The sequence below is a fragment of the Rhinoderma darwinii genome, chromosome 1 (assembly GCF_050947455.1).
Source record: "Rhinoderma darwinii isolate aRhiDar2 chromosome 1, aRhiDar2.hap1, whole genome shotgun sequence".
Taxonomy (NCBI): Eukaryota; Metazoa; Chordata; class Amphibia; order Anura; family Rhinodermatidae; genus Rhinoderma; species Rhinoderma darwinii.
The window spans coordinates 332,063,415-332,079,156 of NC_134687.1; the positions used below are offsets into that span (position 1 = coordinate 332,063,415).

The window sequence follows — 15,742 nt, forward strand, 5'->3', positions numbered from 1 at the left end:
AACTGTATGGCCAGCTCTAGGTAGAATGGGTTAGGGTCTTTTTGGGAACCACTGCTTTGGGAACCAATGCCCTCGTATATAACCATCACCCTTATTGCTATATTTAGAAACTAAAGCTATTCGAGTAATGGAGGAAGCAACAGGGGGAAATCACATCGTTCTCGGAAATGCTTGTACTCTGCATGGAGACAGCTATTGTAATATGCTGACAGTACGTGTATTCTATAAATGTAGGAAAATGGCGAGGTATATGCTGCTTGTATACTGTTAACCATCTTGCAGTCCAATATAGATAGAAGATTGCTGATAATTTCTGAAAATTATGTAATTTCTTTTTTCAGTTTTAGTCAAACGGCATTTACTGTAAAGATGAGCTACCTGCGGATTTGAAAAAAATGCAGAATGCCCTCAAATATGTTGCGTTGGTGATTTTGTGCATCCAAAACCTGCGACAAATCTGCCACGTCTGAACATTGCCTATGTGTCTTTGGCCGTTGCTTTTTAAGTCTCTACTTGTTCTCAAACTAAAGAAAACTGTACTTTGAGAAGAAGTTGAAATACATATAGAATCATCTAACAAACCAGAAGCTTTTCATGTCAAGCCACCCTACTAGAGTCTAGAATATATGACAATACACAAGAAAGTGATTCAAGGGCTTTTGTTTAGTCTAAAGTAACCACGGTCATCAGCATAGGAAGGTACTAAGAGTGTAACAGAACAGCCTTGTACTCCTTTACACAATTCATTAAATCACACATTGTGTATGCGTGGTTTTCCAAACAATGGCCATCACATTACTACAGAAGACATGGCTGGAAGGAAAAATGCATGGAGAGAGATAAATGATAAAACTAATTCATACCATAGATTGTAAACTTGAATAATTTGAGATTAGACTCAAGCAGTAAGGCCAGACCCCTGTCAACCCCCTTACCACAACTCCTATTACAGCACTGCGTCAATAAGTGCACAGTTGGAGTTTCTGTAGAGCCCATTTAGGAAATTGTAATTACTCCAACACTTTAAAAAGCACCTTACATTTATGGTGCGTGGATGGCACAAGCTCGGTAGCGGAGCCAGCACCACCCGCAGTGGATGTCAGCTGTATATTACAGCTGACACTCTGCTGCAACAGCTGTGATCTTCACTCCGATACTGGACATTTAACCCCTTAGATGTCAAGCAATAGTGACCGTGGCACCTAAGCGGTTTGACAAAGGGAGAGAGTTCCCTCTGTTATCTCATCAACACACCCGTGATGCAATTGATGGGCTTCCACAGCAGTCGGGGGCCTAATTAAGGCGCCAAAGTCTTTGTACTGCTATTAGACCCTGGCAGGGTGTAACAGAATGCCTCTTATTTTTAACGGACAGGCACAATACACTGCAGTACAGCGGTATTGCAATGTATTATGTCTGCGATGAAGTGATCGCATGGTCAAGTCCCTGAGTGGGACCAAAAAAACCGAAAAAGTGTAAAAAAAAAAATTACATTTAAATAAAATGTTAATATAAAAAAAAACAGGAGGAAACAAAAACACTCCAAAACTATTTCCCCATTAATGCTTTACGTAAAAAAACAAAAAAAGAAACAAGAGTACACATATTTTGTATTGCCGCAACCATAACAACCTGTACCATAAAACGAATGCATTATTTATCCTGTAGACCGCTGTAAAAAAATTCTGATTGCTTTTTTTTTTGTGTACTAATTTTGCCTCCCAAAAGACTGAATAAAAAGTGAACAAAAAGTTGTACGTTCCCCATAATGGTACGAATGAAAACAGCTCGTTATACAAATAAAAAAACAAGCCCCCACACAGCTCTGTCAGCAGAAAAATAAAAAATGAATGGCTCTCAGAATATGGCAACACAAAAACTATTTTTTTTGTAGTGTTTTATTGTCCAGAAGTAGTAAAACAAAAAAGCCTATAAATGTAGTATCACCATAATCGTACCGACCGGCAGAATAAAGTTAAAATGTAATTTAGACCAAACTAATCCAGTTAACTACAGTGGCAGCCAAAGTCAGTGTACAGTCTGTTATTCCTCCTAGAAATGTATAAATAAATTGACACCTGGGTGTTACCATTTCCCTTGTCAAAGGGGTGTGTCCATACAGTCTTACTCTGTCAGCGCTGATTGGGCAACGTCCATCTATGGAGGGACACACCTCCAACTGGTAACACCCAGTTGTCAATTTGCTCATAGATTTCTAGGTGGAATAACAGGGAAACGGTACAATGAAGGTTTAAGAAAAGATCCTCCAGAATTGTTATTTCAGGAAAAATGTAATTATATAAAATAAGAGAAATTCGCATTATATATATAAAATCCGAATAATATAAAACACAAGACAATAATATCCATTCAAAGCATTTTGTATTATCCAAAATAACCTACCCCGGGGCTACAAGGATATTGGACGGCATCCCAGAGTTCAGTGTTACATAGAAGTGTAACTACTAAATACAACTTGTGGCCTCGGGAACGTTTACTCACTTATTTCTCACCGATTTCACTACTGGATAGCGCATGATCACCACTTGTTATCAGAAAATAATAGTCCTGCAGCCTCACCTACGCTGTGAAACAACACTAGTATGCTACGAGCAACCTTCAATGGCACAGCTGTTCTCTAGCTAAGCAAGGCTGCGCCCGTATGTTTACTTTGTCTAAATGAGGCAGGCAGATCATGGGTGGCCAATTTACAATATAGGAAGCCCTGCTAAAGTCAAGGGTCACATTGTACACTTGATGGCTGAATGGCTCTGCAACAACTTTAGAAACAAATATTGCAAATTGTTTCTATTTAGAGGGATTACGTGGAATGAAATGTGTCAAAGCCACCGTTCAGATGGTCAAAGTCACAAGAACTGACAGGTATCGTGTTCTTCTTGCCCTGCTTTATCTCTGGGAAAAGCAAAGATTATTCTAGAATTAACTGCAGAAAAGGTAATGCTGTTTTAGGTTTATCTTAAATGATCCAGGTTTCAAAACGTTCTTATAAATTCCTATGTGGCTCTCAAAAATACATTTGTGAATGACAAAGAGCTCCCTAAGGCCTTATTCACACGAACGTGTTATACGTCCGTGCTATGCGCGTGATTTTCAAGCACCTATGTTACTGAATGGGGCTGTTCAGACTGTCAGTGAATTTCACGCAGGGTATGTGCGCTGCGTGAAACGCACGACATGTCCTATATTTGCTCGTGTTTCGCGCTGCACGCACCCATTGAAGTCAATGGGTGCGTGCAAATCATGCATGGCACATGGAAGCACTTCCGGGTGCCGCGTGTGATTCGCGTAACAGTAGTCAAAACTATGAATGAAAACAGAAAAGCACCACGTGCTTTTCTGTTTGTAAACATAAAACCAGAATGTCATAATGATGCCGGCTGCGCAAAAATCATGCAGCCGCGCATCATATGCTGACCACACACGGAGCTTTTGCACGCGCAAAACGCAGCGTTTTTTGCTCGGGCAAAACGGACATGTCTGTGTGAATACGGCCTAATATATTGGATATAAATATCAGATTTTCTAACTTTAGCTAAAGGAATTTATTAATAATAACCTGAAGGGCTGATAAACGTTATTTCTTATGCTTCCTTCACGTAGGGCTTTTGGCTGGCGTTTTAAAATGCATGAAAAAAGATGCCATTTTTTAAAATTCAACATGCGCTTTTTAAATGCATTTTTGGTGGTGTTTTTATTTAGTGCCATTATGTATATGCGTTTTTTGAAGTTCTGTAGAAAAGTCTAGGGGAAAAACAGAAAAAAAAACACCCTAGCGCATGCTGAGTTTTCATAAAAAAAGGACACTGACCCCAAAAGCGCTATGAAAAACAAAAACGCTGTGTATATAGGCACCGATATCTTACTATAGACCTTAAACTAACAACTGGCCAAAGCCCGCGAAAACTCGCCAAAACGCTCTGTGTGAATCTGGCCTAAAGGTTACCATCCGATTAGTGGGGGCCTCTGGTGCGGAGAGCCCTGCTGGATAGAGCTCTTAGATATAGCTAATACAGGGGAGTGCAGAACAGGAGACCCCCTCACAGCTCCAGGCAGTGAATATGAAAAGGGGCTGCCTAAAGTAAACAGTCCCTTTAACCCCTTAACGCACCATGACGTAACTGTACGTCATGGTGAGCAGTAAGTTCGCGCACCTTGACGTACAGTTACGGCAGTGCTTTGACAGTTAACCGCCGCGCGGCGCTACACCGCAGCGGCGGTTAACTGTGCAGGGTGTCAGCCCTGCTCTCCCCGTTGCCGATCAGCGGCCTGTCGCCGCTGATATCGGCAGTTAACCCCTTAATTGCGGCGCTCGATTTTGAACGCCACAATTAAGGTCTTTAGCGCCGATCGGCAGCCCCCATGTGAAATCACGGGGGCTGGCGATGGTACCCATGGCAACCGGACGCCAGACAATGGCTTCCGGGTTGCCATGTACAGAAGCCTATGAGGACCACCCCGAGGGTGGTCGTCGTAGGCTTCCTGTCAGTGTGACTGTCTCGTCACAATGACAGTTGAAATGCATTACACTACGTGTGTAGTGTAATGTATTCCAGCAGCGATCAGAGCTGCAAGTCTAAGTGTCCCCTAGTGGGACAAGTGAAAAAAGTAAAAAAAAGAATAAAAATGTTTTAAAAAAAGTGTAAAAATAAAAGTTATAAGTGACATAAACATGAACTGCTTTTTTTCCTATAATAAGTCTTTCATTATAGGAAAAAAAATGAACACGTAAAAAAAAGTACACATATTTGGTATCACCGCGTTCGTAACGACCCCAACTATAAAACTATAATATTATTTTTCCCGCACAGTGAACGCCGCAAAAAAAATAAACGAAAAACAATGCCAGAATCACTATTTTTTGGTCACCACCCCTCACAAAATATGTAATAAAAAGTGATCAAAAAGTCGCATGTATGCCAAAATAGTACTGATACAAACTACAACCCATCCCGCAAAAAACAAGCCCTTACACAGCTTTTTTGACTGAAAAATAAAAAAGTTATGGCTCTCAGAATATGGTGACACAGAAAATACATTATTTTCTAAATAAGTTATTTTATTGCTCAAACGCTGCAAAACATAAAAAAACGTATATACATATGGTATCGCCGTAATCGTACCGACCCGCAGAATAAAGTATAATAGTCATTTATAGCCCAGGGTAAACACCGTCAAAAATAAATAAAAATTGTCAGAATTGATGGTTTTTGGTCACCTGGCTTGCCGAAAAATTGAATAAAAAGTGATCAACAAAATCGCATGTACCCCAAAATGGTACCAATGAAAAATACAGATTGTCCTGCAACAAATAAGCCCTCACACGGCTCCGGTGGTGAAAAAATAAAAAAAGTTCCGGCTCCCAGATTATGGCGATGCAAAATGTGCAGAGCGTTCCAAAAGTTCCATTTATCAGTGCGACACCGGCCACATATCTGTGGATTATTATTTATTTACCCCATTATTATACCCTCTTATTATGCCCCTGATGTACTCTGCCCAGCCTACATGTGCCCCAACATTATAAACTGAAATACCAGCAAAACGCCAGAGCTACTACCAAGCAAAATATGCGCTCCAAAAGCCAAATGGCGTCCCTCCCTTCTGAGCCCTACAGCGTGCCCAAACAGCCGTTTATGTCCACCGATATGGCATCGTACCAAAAAATGGTACCAATAAAAACGACAGCTCGTCCCGCAAAAAATAAGCCCCCACACCGCTCTATTGACAGAAAAATAAAAAAGTAGTGGCTCTTGGAAAGCGGGGAGGAAAAACGAAAAAGCAAAACATGAATCAGTTCGTAAAGGGTTAATTACTTTCTAATGAAAAAACATTTATGACCACATGTGGGGTATTGCCGTACTCGGGAGAAATTGCTTTACAAACGTTGGGGTGCATTTTCTCGTTTATCCTTTGTGAAATTGAAAAAAATCAACATTTTAGTGGAAATAATGTTGATATTAATTTTCACGGCCTAATTCTAATAAAATCTGCAAAAGACGTGTGGGGCCTAAATGCTCACTATACCCCTAGATAGATTCCTTAAGTGGTGTAGTTTCCCAAATGGGGTTACTTTTGGGGGGCTTCCACTGTTTCTGTCTCTCAGGGGCTTTGCAAATTCGACATGACACCCAAAAACATTCCAGCAAAATTTGAGCTCCAAAAGCCAAATAGCGCTCCTTCCCTTCTAAGCCCCGGTGTGGGTCCAAACAGTAGTTTATTACCACATATGGGGTATTTACGTAATCAGGAGAAATTGTTTTACAAATGTTGGGGCGCTTTTTCTCCTTTATTCCTTGTAAAAATTAAAAATGGCTACCTTTTTTCAGAAAAAAAGGAGATTTTCATCTTCACATACTAATTCAAACAAATTTAGCAAAAAAACTGTGGGTTCAAAATGCTAACTATACCCTTAGATAAATTCCTTGAGGGGTATAGTTTCCAAAATGGGGTCACTATTGGGGGGTTTCCACGGTTTTCTTCCCTCCAGTGCATTGCAAACGCGACACGGCACTGAAAACTATTCCAGCAAAATCAGAAATCCAAAATCCAAATGGTGCTCCTTCTCTTCTGAGGCCTGCTGTGGGTCCAAACAGCAATTTATTACCACATATGGGGTATTGCTATAATCGGAAGACATTGCTTTACATATGTTGGGGTGTTTTTTCTACTTTATTCCTTGTAAAAATTTAACATTTCCGAATTTTTTCACAAAAAAAGTAGATTTTCACCTTCACATACTAATTCAAATAAATTTAGCAAAAAAACTGTGGGTTCAAAATGCTAACTATACCCATAGATAAATTCCTTGAGGGGTATAGTTTCCAAAATGGGGTCACTTTTGGGGTGTTTCCACTGTTTTGGCAGCACAAGGCCTCCTCACACCTGACATGGTACCTAAAATATATTCTAATAAAATAGAGGCCCAAAATCCACTAGGTGCTCCTTTGCTTCTGAGGCCTGTGTTTCAGTCCATGACCGCGCTAGGGCCACATGTGGGGTATTTCTAAAAACTGCAGAATCTGGGCAATAAATATTGAGTTGCATTTCTTGGGTAAAACCTTCTGTGGTACAGAAAAAATTTATTACAAATGAATTTTTGAAGAAAAAAAATGAAATTTGTAAATTTCACCTCTACTTTGCTTTAATTCCTGTGAAACGCCTAAAGGGCTAAAATACTTTGTGAATGCTGTTTTGAATACTTTGATGGGTGCAGTTTTCAAAATGGGGTGATTTATGGTGACTTTCTAATATATAAGGCCCTCAAAGCCATTTCAGAACTGAACTGGTCCCTGAAAAAATAGCCTTTTGAAATTTTCTTGAAAATGAGAAATTGCTGCTAAAGTTCTAAGCGTTGTAACGTCCTAGAAAAATAAAAGAATGTTCAAAAAACGACGCAAACATAAAGTAGACCTATGGGAAATATAAACTAGTATGTATTTTGTGTGGTATTACTATCTGTTTTACAAGTAAATACATTAAAATTTAGAAAAATGCTAATTTTTGCTAATTTTCTCTAAATTTTGGCGTTTCTTACAAATAAATATTGAATTTAATGACAAAATTTTTTCAGTATCATAAAGTACAACATGTCACGAGAAAACAATCCCAGAATCGCTTGGATAGGTAAAAGCATTCTGGAGTTATTACCACATAAAGTGACACATGTCAGATTTGCAAAAATGGGGCTGGTCCTGAAGGCCAAAACAGGCTTAGACACTAAGGGGTTAAACTCCACTCATCTGAATGACAACGTTTGTAAGAAAGCATTATAAAACAAAAATGTATAAATCAAGTAGGACAAGATTACAAATGCATTTCACAATTATAAGAAGCTCTTGACTGTAGCAAGTAGCTAGTTGAGGTGGGCAGCTAGATGTTTTTATTGCCCCTTTTTGGACTAGAACTAAAACCTCAGAGCGATTGAGAACATCAGTGTCTGGAGCCTGGCAAGCCGTAAATCTGTAAGAAAAAAACGGTCTTTTCCATGGAGTTGGCAATAAAATGTTACTGTATTAGCTGTGCTAACCCACCTACATGTTTATTTTGGAAGCCTTCCGAACAATTAAACCTCCTTGAAAACAAATAGAGTCATAGACAAGAGGGTACTGAGATTATGCAACAAATTCAATTCTGAACGGCTCCTTGTGTTAAAAAGACAAATATAAGTCATTACCTGAGACTGAGATATCATGCCAATCGGCTCAGTAACAAATTCAGAAAGTGTAGCCATCGTAGGGGAGCAGGATGGATCTTATCACGCGCGCAACCAAATCAGGTCAAATCTCAGTCATACTGGCGAGAAAATCTGTAGAAACAAGAACAAATAAAAACAAATTCATTCACATGAAATGCACAATGAGCTTTGTTTGGTGTAGAAATGTCTCCGCTGAAACAGGAAACACTTCAGTCAAGAAACCTGACAGTTTTAGAGGCGTAAAATCGCTCAAAGGAAAACTAAACCTAGAAATTAAAAATGAAACAGAAAATATGTGTCAGTCTGCACAACGCCTTTTATGAATGAAACCGCTCCAGCAATCAGCTGATCGTCAGGTCCAGCTGTTGAAACCTCCAATCAGCTATTATAGCTGGGGGAAGAAGCGGACCCAGTGTAGAAATACATAGTGCCTAAACCAATGAATGTTGGAGTGGCTCTCTACTCTGGCTAGTAGAAAGGGGGCCCTATGTCACTTAGGGACAACACCTTTTAACTAATGGTCTGCCAAAGAAATTGTGGTTTTTCACCTCTTGGTTCTCTCCAGGTTTTCATGTTAGTATACGTTCTGGTTAAGGATTACCTAAAAGGGGACTACTTAGGCTTCATGCACACGACTGTGCCCGTAATTAAGACCCGGATTTATGGGCAGCCGGACGTTTTTATGGGCCGTGCTCCTATTATAAAGTATAGGAGCACGGTCCGTAAAATAAAAAAATAGGACATATCCTATTTTTTTCGGAATGTTTTTATGGCACGGACATCCCCCCCTGTAGACCTACGCGAAGTTGTCCGTCGGCCATAGAAATTAATGAGCCCGTAACTACGGGTGATTTTATGGTCGTGTGCATGGGGCCTTAGTCTTGCTTGGTCCCTATTGCAGGAAGACAAGTGAGGGGAGGTTTCTGCAGCAGCAAGCTGCAAATCAAACTGACAGAAAGTTGCAGAGATGCCACCTCTTTCCCCAAAACTATTATTAACATGCATTTAACATGATAAATTGGATTAAAATCTAAAGAATTTACAAACAGAATAGGTAAAAAAAAAAAAAAAAAGATACCAAGCATTTGTAGTATTTTTAATTTACTTTACATTATTTTAGTGTTCCTTTAAGCAAAATCAGACTATATATTTACCCCTGACAGTGACAAAAAAAACTATCCAAGTTTTTCAATCAATCCAAAAATATCCAAAAGACCTAAAAATGTCTTCAAGGTTAGACTAGCATTCTGATATGTATTCATTATTGGAATCGTGACAGAAGCCAACAAAGATATGTTGGTATGATCTAGAAATGGAACATTCTTGTTTACGTTCAGAATCTGAAGACCTCTACAGACCTCATATCCCAAACAGCGAAGAGTTTGACACCGTTGCGTCCAGTCGAGGCAATCCTATGCGAGCTAAGCAGTCTGAATGCCATTGAATTAAATAGGGGTTAGGTGCAATACCAGAAATTGCCCATGGACAAAAGTGGCACTGTTTACTGGAAAAAAACAAAAACCTTTTTTTCCCAATCCTGGCAAACCCTTTTAAAAAGTATTATCTGGGACTAAGAAAACTGTTTATTGAAGTGAGAACCGTATATGATTTCTATCTATTCAATCCCTGGGAGGAAATCTTGGGGACATCACAACAAGGGGTTTTATTTACATGGAACAAGAAAGCATACAGAAGGATCAGTTCGAAGAATTGTTCTAGTACCATAAAACCCTCTTTAAGCACATAAGACAAGTTTCTATCCAATGAAGATATTTCCATCAAAGAAAATCTATTTGTCACATTACTCAGACTACTCGCTTCCAGTAGCATTGTTGTATGGACGTGCTTCAATTGTAACAATTTGTTTCCGAGCACGCAAACAAGCAAAGCTGTACACAGAGATGTAGCCCAATTCTCCTCTAGGGCATCACATGACAAAGCCTATATCAGGTTATCCATAAAATTCCCTAGCAAAGAGTAAAAGGGTCAATTTTAACAGATTTTTGATTTTCCAATCGACACTCAAATGTGCTAGTTCTAGCAAGAGGCCATTAAACGGTCCAGATCCACCCAATAATGCCAGGTAACCGCAATAGAATTTGGATTATCCGTGACATCTGGCAATAAATCTCTAATGTTTATGGGCATCTTAAGAAAAATAAGTCCTATTATTGCCTTTATTAGTCACGAGACAGAGCTCTTTATTTCTTTACTTCAGGGAATCTAAGATTTCTTAGCGAGCGAGGGCTCCTTCTTGCTGCTCAGACTCTTTCGAAACTTTTGTCTCTGACAAATCTACTTTTCTAGTAATCTGTAAATATTTTAGATTTGAACTAAGAACAGGTCTCCGGAGAGATCGAGATCGACAAGAACCTGTTTATTTTCAGTGGAAGAAGGCAGCACTATCAGTATTGATCAGACTTGCAGGACGCACACTGAAGTCTCATATTTAACTAGTCACAGGGCAGCTGTTTTACATTGCCCAAGAAAAAAAAAATAGGCCTGACCTTTCAGTAGGATATTTAACAGGCTCTGACACATTTATGTGAACAGAGTTGTCCATACAATGGAAGAGATTTCTGAACACTGTTGTACTGCGTCAAAGTATGCCAGTTGTAATTTACAGCCTAGAATATGCCATATACCCCAACAAGGTGCCAGACAATGGGAAATATGGTACAGGCTTTTGAACAATGCCAGAAACAAGAAGTGGCACTTTTCTAAAGTGAAAACTTTCATAAATCAATGTCTTGTTTGGTAAAATGTCTGCCGGATGGACAAAGTATTGTTTGGCAGACGAGAAAATATGCTCTGTGGTGTCCAAAATTGTTAGGAGAACCCCAGATATATACCATAATTCCCATCTACAGCCACCTACTTGTGCGTTCAGGTCCTGGGCACTGGCTGTCATCACCCAATTGAGTCATTCCCTGGGCGCAGTAGTTCATTGTGCCTGTATATGTATATGTTCACACATGGTAGACTTTTCTGCAACAAATCTGTCCTAAGTGAACATATCCTGAGTGTTGGGGTGTGCAACTGAAATAATAAATGTCACCCAATAAAATAAAAAATGACATCCCAAAAGGCACAAGTTTACCCCTAACACTCCATAAAAGAGAAAGAAGCAAAACCTAAGAATGCTTCTCCTCATGGTTTTTCCCTAAAAAAATTATGGAGCCAGCTTCATGATCCAAGATATGATCCAACCATCATTTGGAATCTGTCAGTTCAGGATGCTTTGCAAATAGTAGTTTAAATCACCACTTTTTTTTTTTAGAACTGCAGATCTAGTATGGCATCTTTGGCTCCCTTCACATAGTACGGTGTATATGCACACCTTAGAGGAGCATACTGACAAACCGTCGATCACAGAAGTGCACAGGGCTGCCTGATCACTACCTTCAGTAACATGAGAGCAGCAGGAAGGTAAAACCGTTACTATATTACCAGTTACATCACTGACAAACCAGCACAATTGTATACAGTAAAGCAAATCAATAGGTAATAATAATGATAATAATAAAACGTTTGAAAAAAAAAAAAAGAAAGAAAACATTTTGCAGATAGATTAATAAAGATCACAAAAACAAAACTGGATACAAACGTTTCATATCCTATAAGACAAAAAAAAAGGGGGTTACAGATGAAAGCCCCAGCTAGAAGACCGTACTGCTAATCGGACCCCCTTCAGTGTTACATACCAGAGGAAAGCATTTCCCGATGTCCAAGTTTGTAATCCAAGTCATGGTTTTCTCCAAAGTGTATAAAGTGCAGTTCATCTATTTTTCCACAAAGAATTGAAATCAGTGCGAATACCATCCAGGTAGAGTCACAGAGACGAGAGGGACGGAGGGCTGCAGATCAGATAGGAGGAGCAGCAGCAGTGAACTTCGTAAAGTGCCAACAGCAAAGAGTGAGCGTCTGGAGCCTGCGGCGATCATGACTCGGGCTCCCGGCCACCTCCAACACTACACACAAGCTCACACAGTGCACGCTGGACACGGAGGCGTGGCTACCGGCGAGCCTCTGCCCACTGACCAATGGAGAGAGCCGCTCAGTGTCCATTAGACGGCGCACACGCCTCTCTAGTCACCCAGGAGCGCCTTGGAAAAAAGGGGAAGTGGTCAGTGCAGACGGTCGAGAGGAGGCGCACTGACTGAGATGAAGCATAGACCGAGGATTGTACAACAGGCAGTAACCAACGATCTAAGTACATATATATATATATTAGTACAAGGACAGTCATTTTGGAAAGTTTTATTTTTGTAGTTTTTTCTGCCACTATGAGGTTCGATTTATATACAAGCCCTGTAGTGGAAAAAACGATTAAAATAAAGTAAAACTCCTTATTTAATCAGAGGAAGACTAAACTGAAACGCTATGTACACTTTTGAAGGCAATTTTAAAAAAAAAAAAATTTTGAATTGGTTTTTATAAAAAATATGTTGACTTTATGAGATTCTGTATACGTGGAAGCTTTATCTTGTGGTCAAAGCAGAATCCGTCAGGTGAGCAGGACTGACGACTTTGGTAAACACTGATCGGATCCAGCTATTATCGGTCACATCTAAGATGTGATCGATAATAGATGGATCCTGCCTGTCAGAGAGTCACGCAGGTGTCATGATCCGTGGGTATGTGGACCCATTAGGCCGCACCACTGTAGCAGAGTAGCAGCTGGCCAAACAACGGTCTATACAAAGTCCTAGTATAAGAGTACCTGTAAGGCTGGATTCACACGACCATGTTACGTACATAATGGACGGAACGTATTTCGGCCGCTAATCCCAGACCGAACACACTGCAGGGAGCCGGGATCCTAGCATCATAGTTATGTACGATGCTAGGAGTCCCTGCCTTGCTGCAGGACAACTGTCCCGTACTGTAATCATGTTTTCAGTACGGGACAGAAGTTCCACGGAGAGGCAGGGACTCCTAGCGTCGTACATAACTATGATGCTAGGAGCCCGGCTCCCTGCAGTGTGTTCGGTCCGGGACTTCCGGCCGAAATACGTTCCGTCCATTACGGACGTAACATGGTCGTGTGAATTCAGCCTAATAGTCCAGACAGTAGCAGAGGCTTAGGCACAGATGAAACTTGAAGGTAGATGACGCCACATGTGGCGGCGGATGGTATCAGGCGTGGCACATGACACCAGACGTGGTGTATGACAGCAGGCGTGACAGGTGGCACAACACGACTCCAACACTCAATAAGCCTCAGGAACAAACACAGCACAGGATACAGTTAGCAGGGTACACTGGGAACAGGATACGACTAAGGGACCACTCGCTTTGATTATGGGCCTGTTCACATCAGCGTTGGCTTTCCGTTCCGGGGTTCCGTCTGAGGTTTCCGTCGGGTGAACCCCGCAACGGAAAGTCAAACTGAAACCACAGCTTCCGTTTCAATCACCATTGATATCAATGGTGACGGAAATATTGCTAATAGTTTCTGTTCGTCACCATTCTGGCAGGTTTCCGTTTTTCCAACGGAATCAATAGCACAGTCGACTGCGCTATTGATTCCGTGATTAAAACGAAAACCATTAGCCGGGTTCTTCTTTGTCAAGAAAAAAGATCTCTTCGGCCTTGCATTGACTACCATGGTCTCAATCCAATCACGGTCAAAAACAAATATCCATTGCCACTAATTTCCAAACTATTTGACCGCATACGAGGAGCCAAGATGTTTTCTACATTAGACTTGCGTGGGGCTTACAATTTGATCCGAATCCGTCAAGGTGACGTGTTTAATACTCGAGACAGACACTACGAATACCTTGTGATGCCCTTCGGTCTGTGTAACGCTCCAGGTCTACCAGGAATTTATCAATGATATATTTCGAGATCATCTCTATGTCTGTGTTGTGGTCTATCTTGATGATATTCGGATTTTCTCTCCAGATCCGACGACTCATCGGAGGCATGTTCGTTAAGTTCTGCTGCGTTGAAGAGAGAATCGTCTGTATGCTGAGCTGGCGAAGTGCGTCTTTGAAAAAAACTCTCTGCCCTTCCTGGGCTACATCATTGGATCCTGATAAAATTAAGTCCGTCCTGGAATGGCCACGTCCTCAGGGCCTGCGGTCCATACAGCGTTTTTTGGGATTCGCCAACTTCTACCGGCAGTTTATCCCAAACTTCTCATCATTGACGGCTCCCATCTCTACCCCTACCAAGAAGGGTGTGAACGCCAAGGTGTGGACTCCAGAGGCAGAATCTGCATTTATAGCCTCAAGAATGCCTTTACCTCAGCCTCAATCCTCCATCATCCTGACATCTCTCGACAGTTCTCGTTGGAGGTGGACGCTTCCTCTGTTGGTGCGGGTGCACTTCTGTTCCAGAGAAGCCTCAAAGGAAAGACAAGTGATATGTGGCTATTACTCCAGACTTTTTTCCTCCGCAAAGCGCAATTACTCTATTGGGGATCGGGAGTTACTGGCCATTAAATTGGCTCTGGAGGAGTGGAGACACCTACTAGAGGGCGCAGCCCACCCTATCCTGATATACACCGACCACAAGAACCTTAAATATCTCCAGTCGGCTCAACGGCTGAACCCTCGTCAAGCCAGGTGGTCACTGTTGTTCACCCGTTTCCAATTTGTGCTCCACTACCGTCCCGCTGACAAAAATGTGAGGGCCAGGTTATTTGAAACAGAGGACACTGTGGAGTCCCCTGAATGTATCATAGACCCGATCTGCATTATTTCTGCTAACCCTCTGCAAGTTAGAGACATCCCTCCGGGGAGGATGTTTGTGCGGTTGGCAGACAGGAGGAGAATCCTTCGCTGGGGACACAGCTCCAAACTGTCTGGGCACGCGGGGGTTCGTAAGACACGAGATCTGATTGCTCGTCATTTCTGGTGGTCCACGCTGCCCAAAGCTGTTGTGGACTTTGTCGCTTCCTACACTGTGTGTGCTTCCAACAAAGTTGCTCACTCCAAGCCTGCCAGCCTGCTCCAGCCTCTGCCTGTGCCCAACGCTCCCTGGCATCATATAGCAATGGACTTTGTCACAGATCTTCCTTCCACAGCAGGATGCAATACAGTCTGGGTGGTGGTGGACCGGTTCTCTAAGATGGCACATTTTATTCCGCTAACCGGCCCACCTTCTGCTCCTCAACTAGCAAAGCTCTTCATCCAGCATATCTTCCATTTACCTGGCCTGCCGCTTCATATCGTGTCTCATCGGGGGGGGGGGGGGGGGTTCCGTTTACCTGGTAATTCTGAAGGGCCCTCTGCAAACTCCTAGATGTGAAGTTGGACTTTTCCTCAGCCTACCATCCCCAGTCCATTGGCCAAGTCGAGAGGATTAACCAAATCATGGAGAATTATCTATGACACTTCATCTCTATACAGCATGGTGATTGGGTACAGCTTCTTCCTTGGGCCGAGTTCTAATACAACAACCACACAAGTGAGTCCACTGCTTCTACACCGTTCTTCATTGTGTGCGGCCAACATCCACGAATTCCTCTTCCTGTTTCAGCTAAGTCTCAGGTACCTGAAGCAGACTCTACATTTG

General features: G+C 41.6%; 1 protein-coding gene across 2 annotated transcripts in view; it reads right to left on the reverse strand.

Annotated features, from left to right (window-relative positions):
- LPAR1 (lysophosphatidic acid receptor 1) overlaps positions 1-15,742 on the reverse strand; it is a 194,436-nt gene that overhangs the window by 50,599 nt on the left and 128,095 nt on the right. Inside the window, exons 1-2 of one of the 2 annotated variants that reach the window (XM_075825649.1) lie at positions 11,920-12,191; positions 8,195-8,326 (exon numbers count right to left, since the gene is read on the reverse strand). In XM_075825649.1, the coding sequence (XP_075681764.1) occupies positions 8,195-8,251 (57 nt within the window). In that variant the 5' untranslated portion in view covers positions 8,252-8,326; positions 11,920-12,191. Of the gene's footprint in view, positions 1-8,194; positions 8,327-11,919; positions 12,192-15,742 lie in introns of those variants that run through there. The other variant, XM_075825650.1, reaches the window with a different exon arrangement.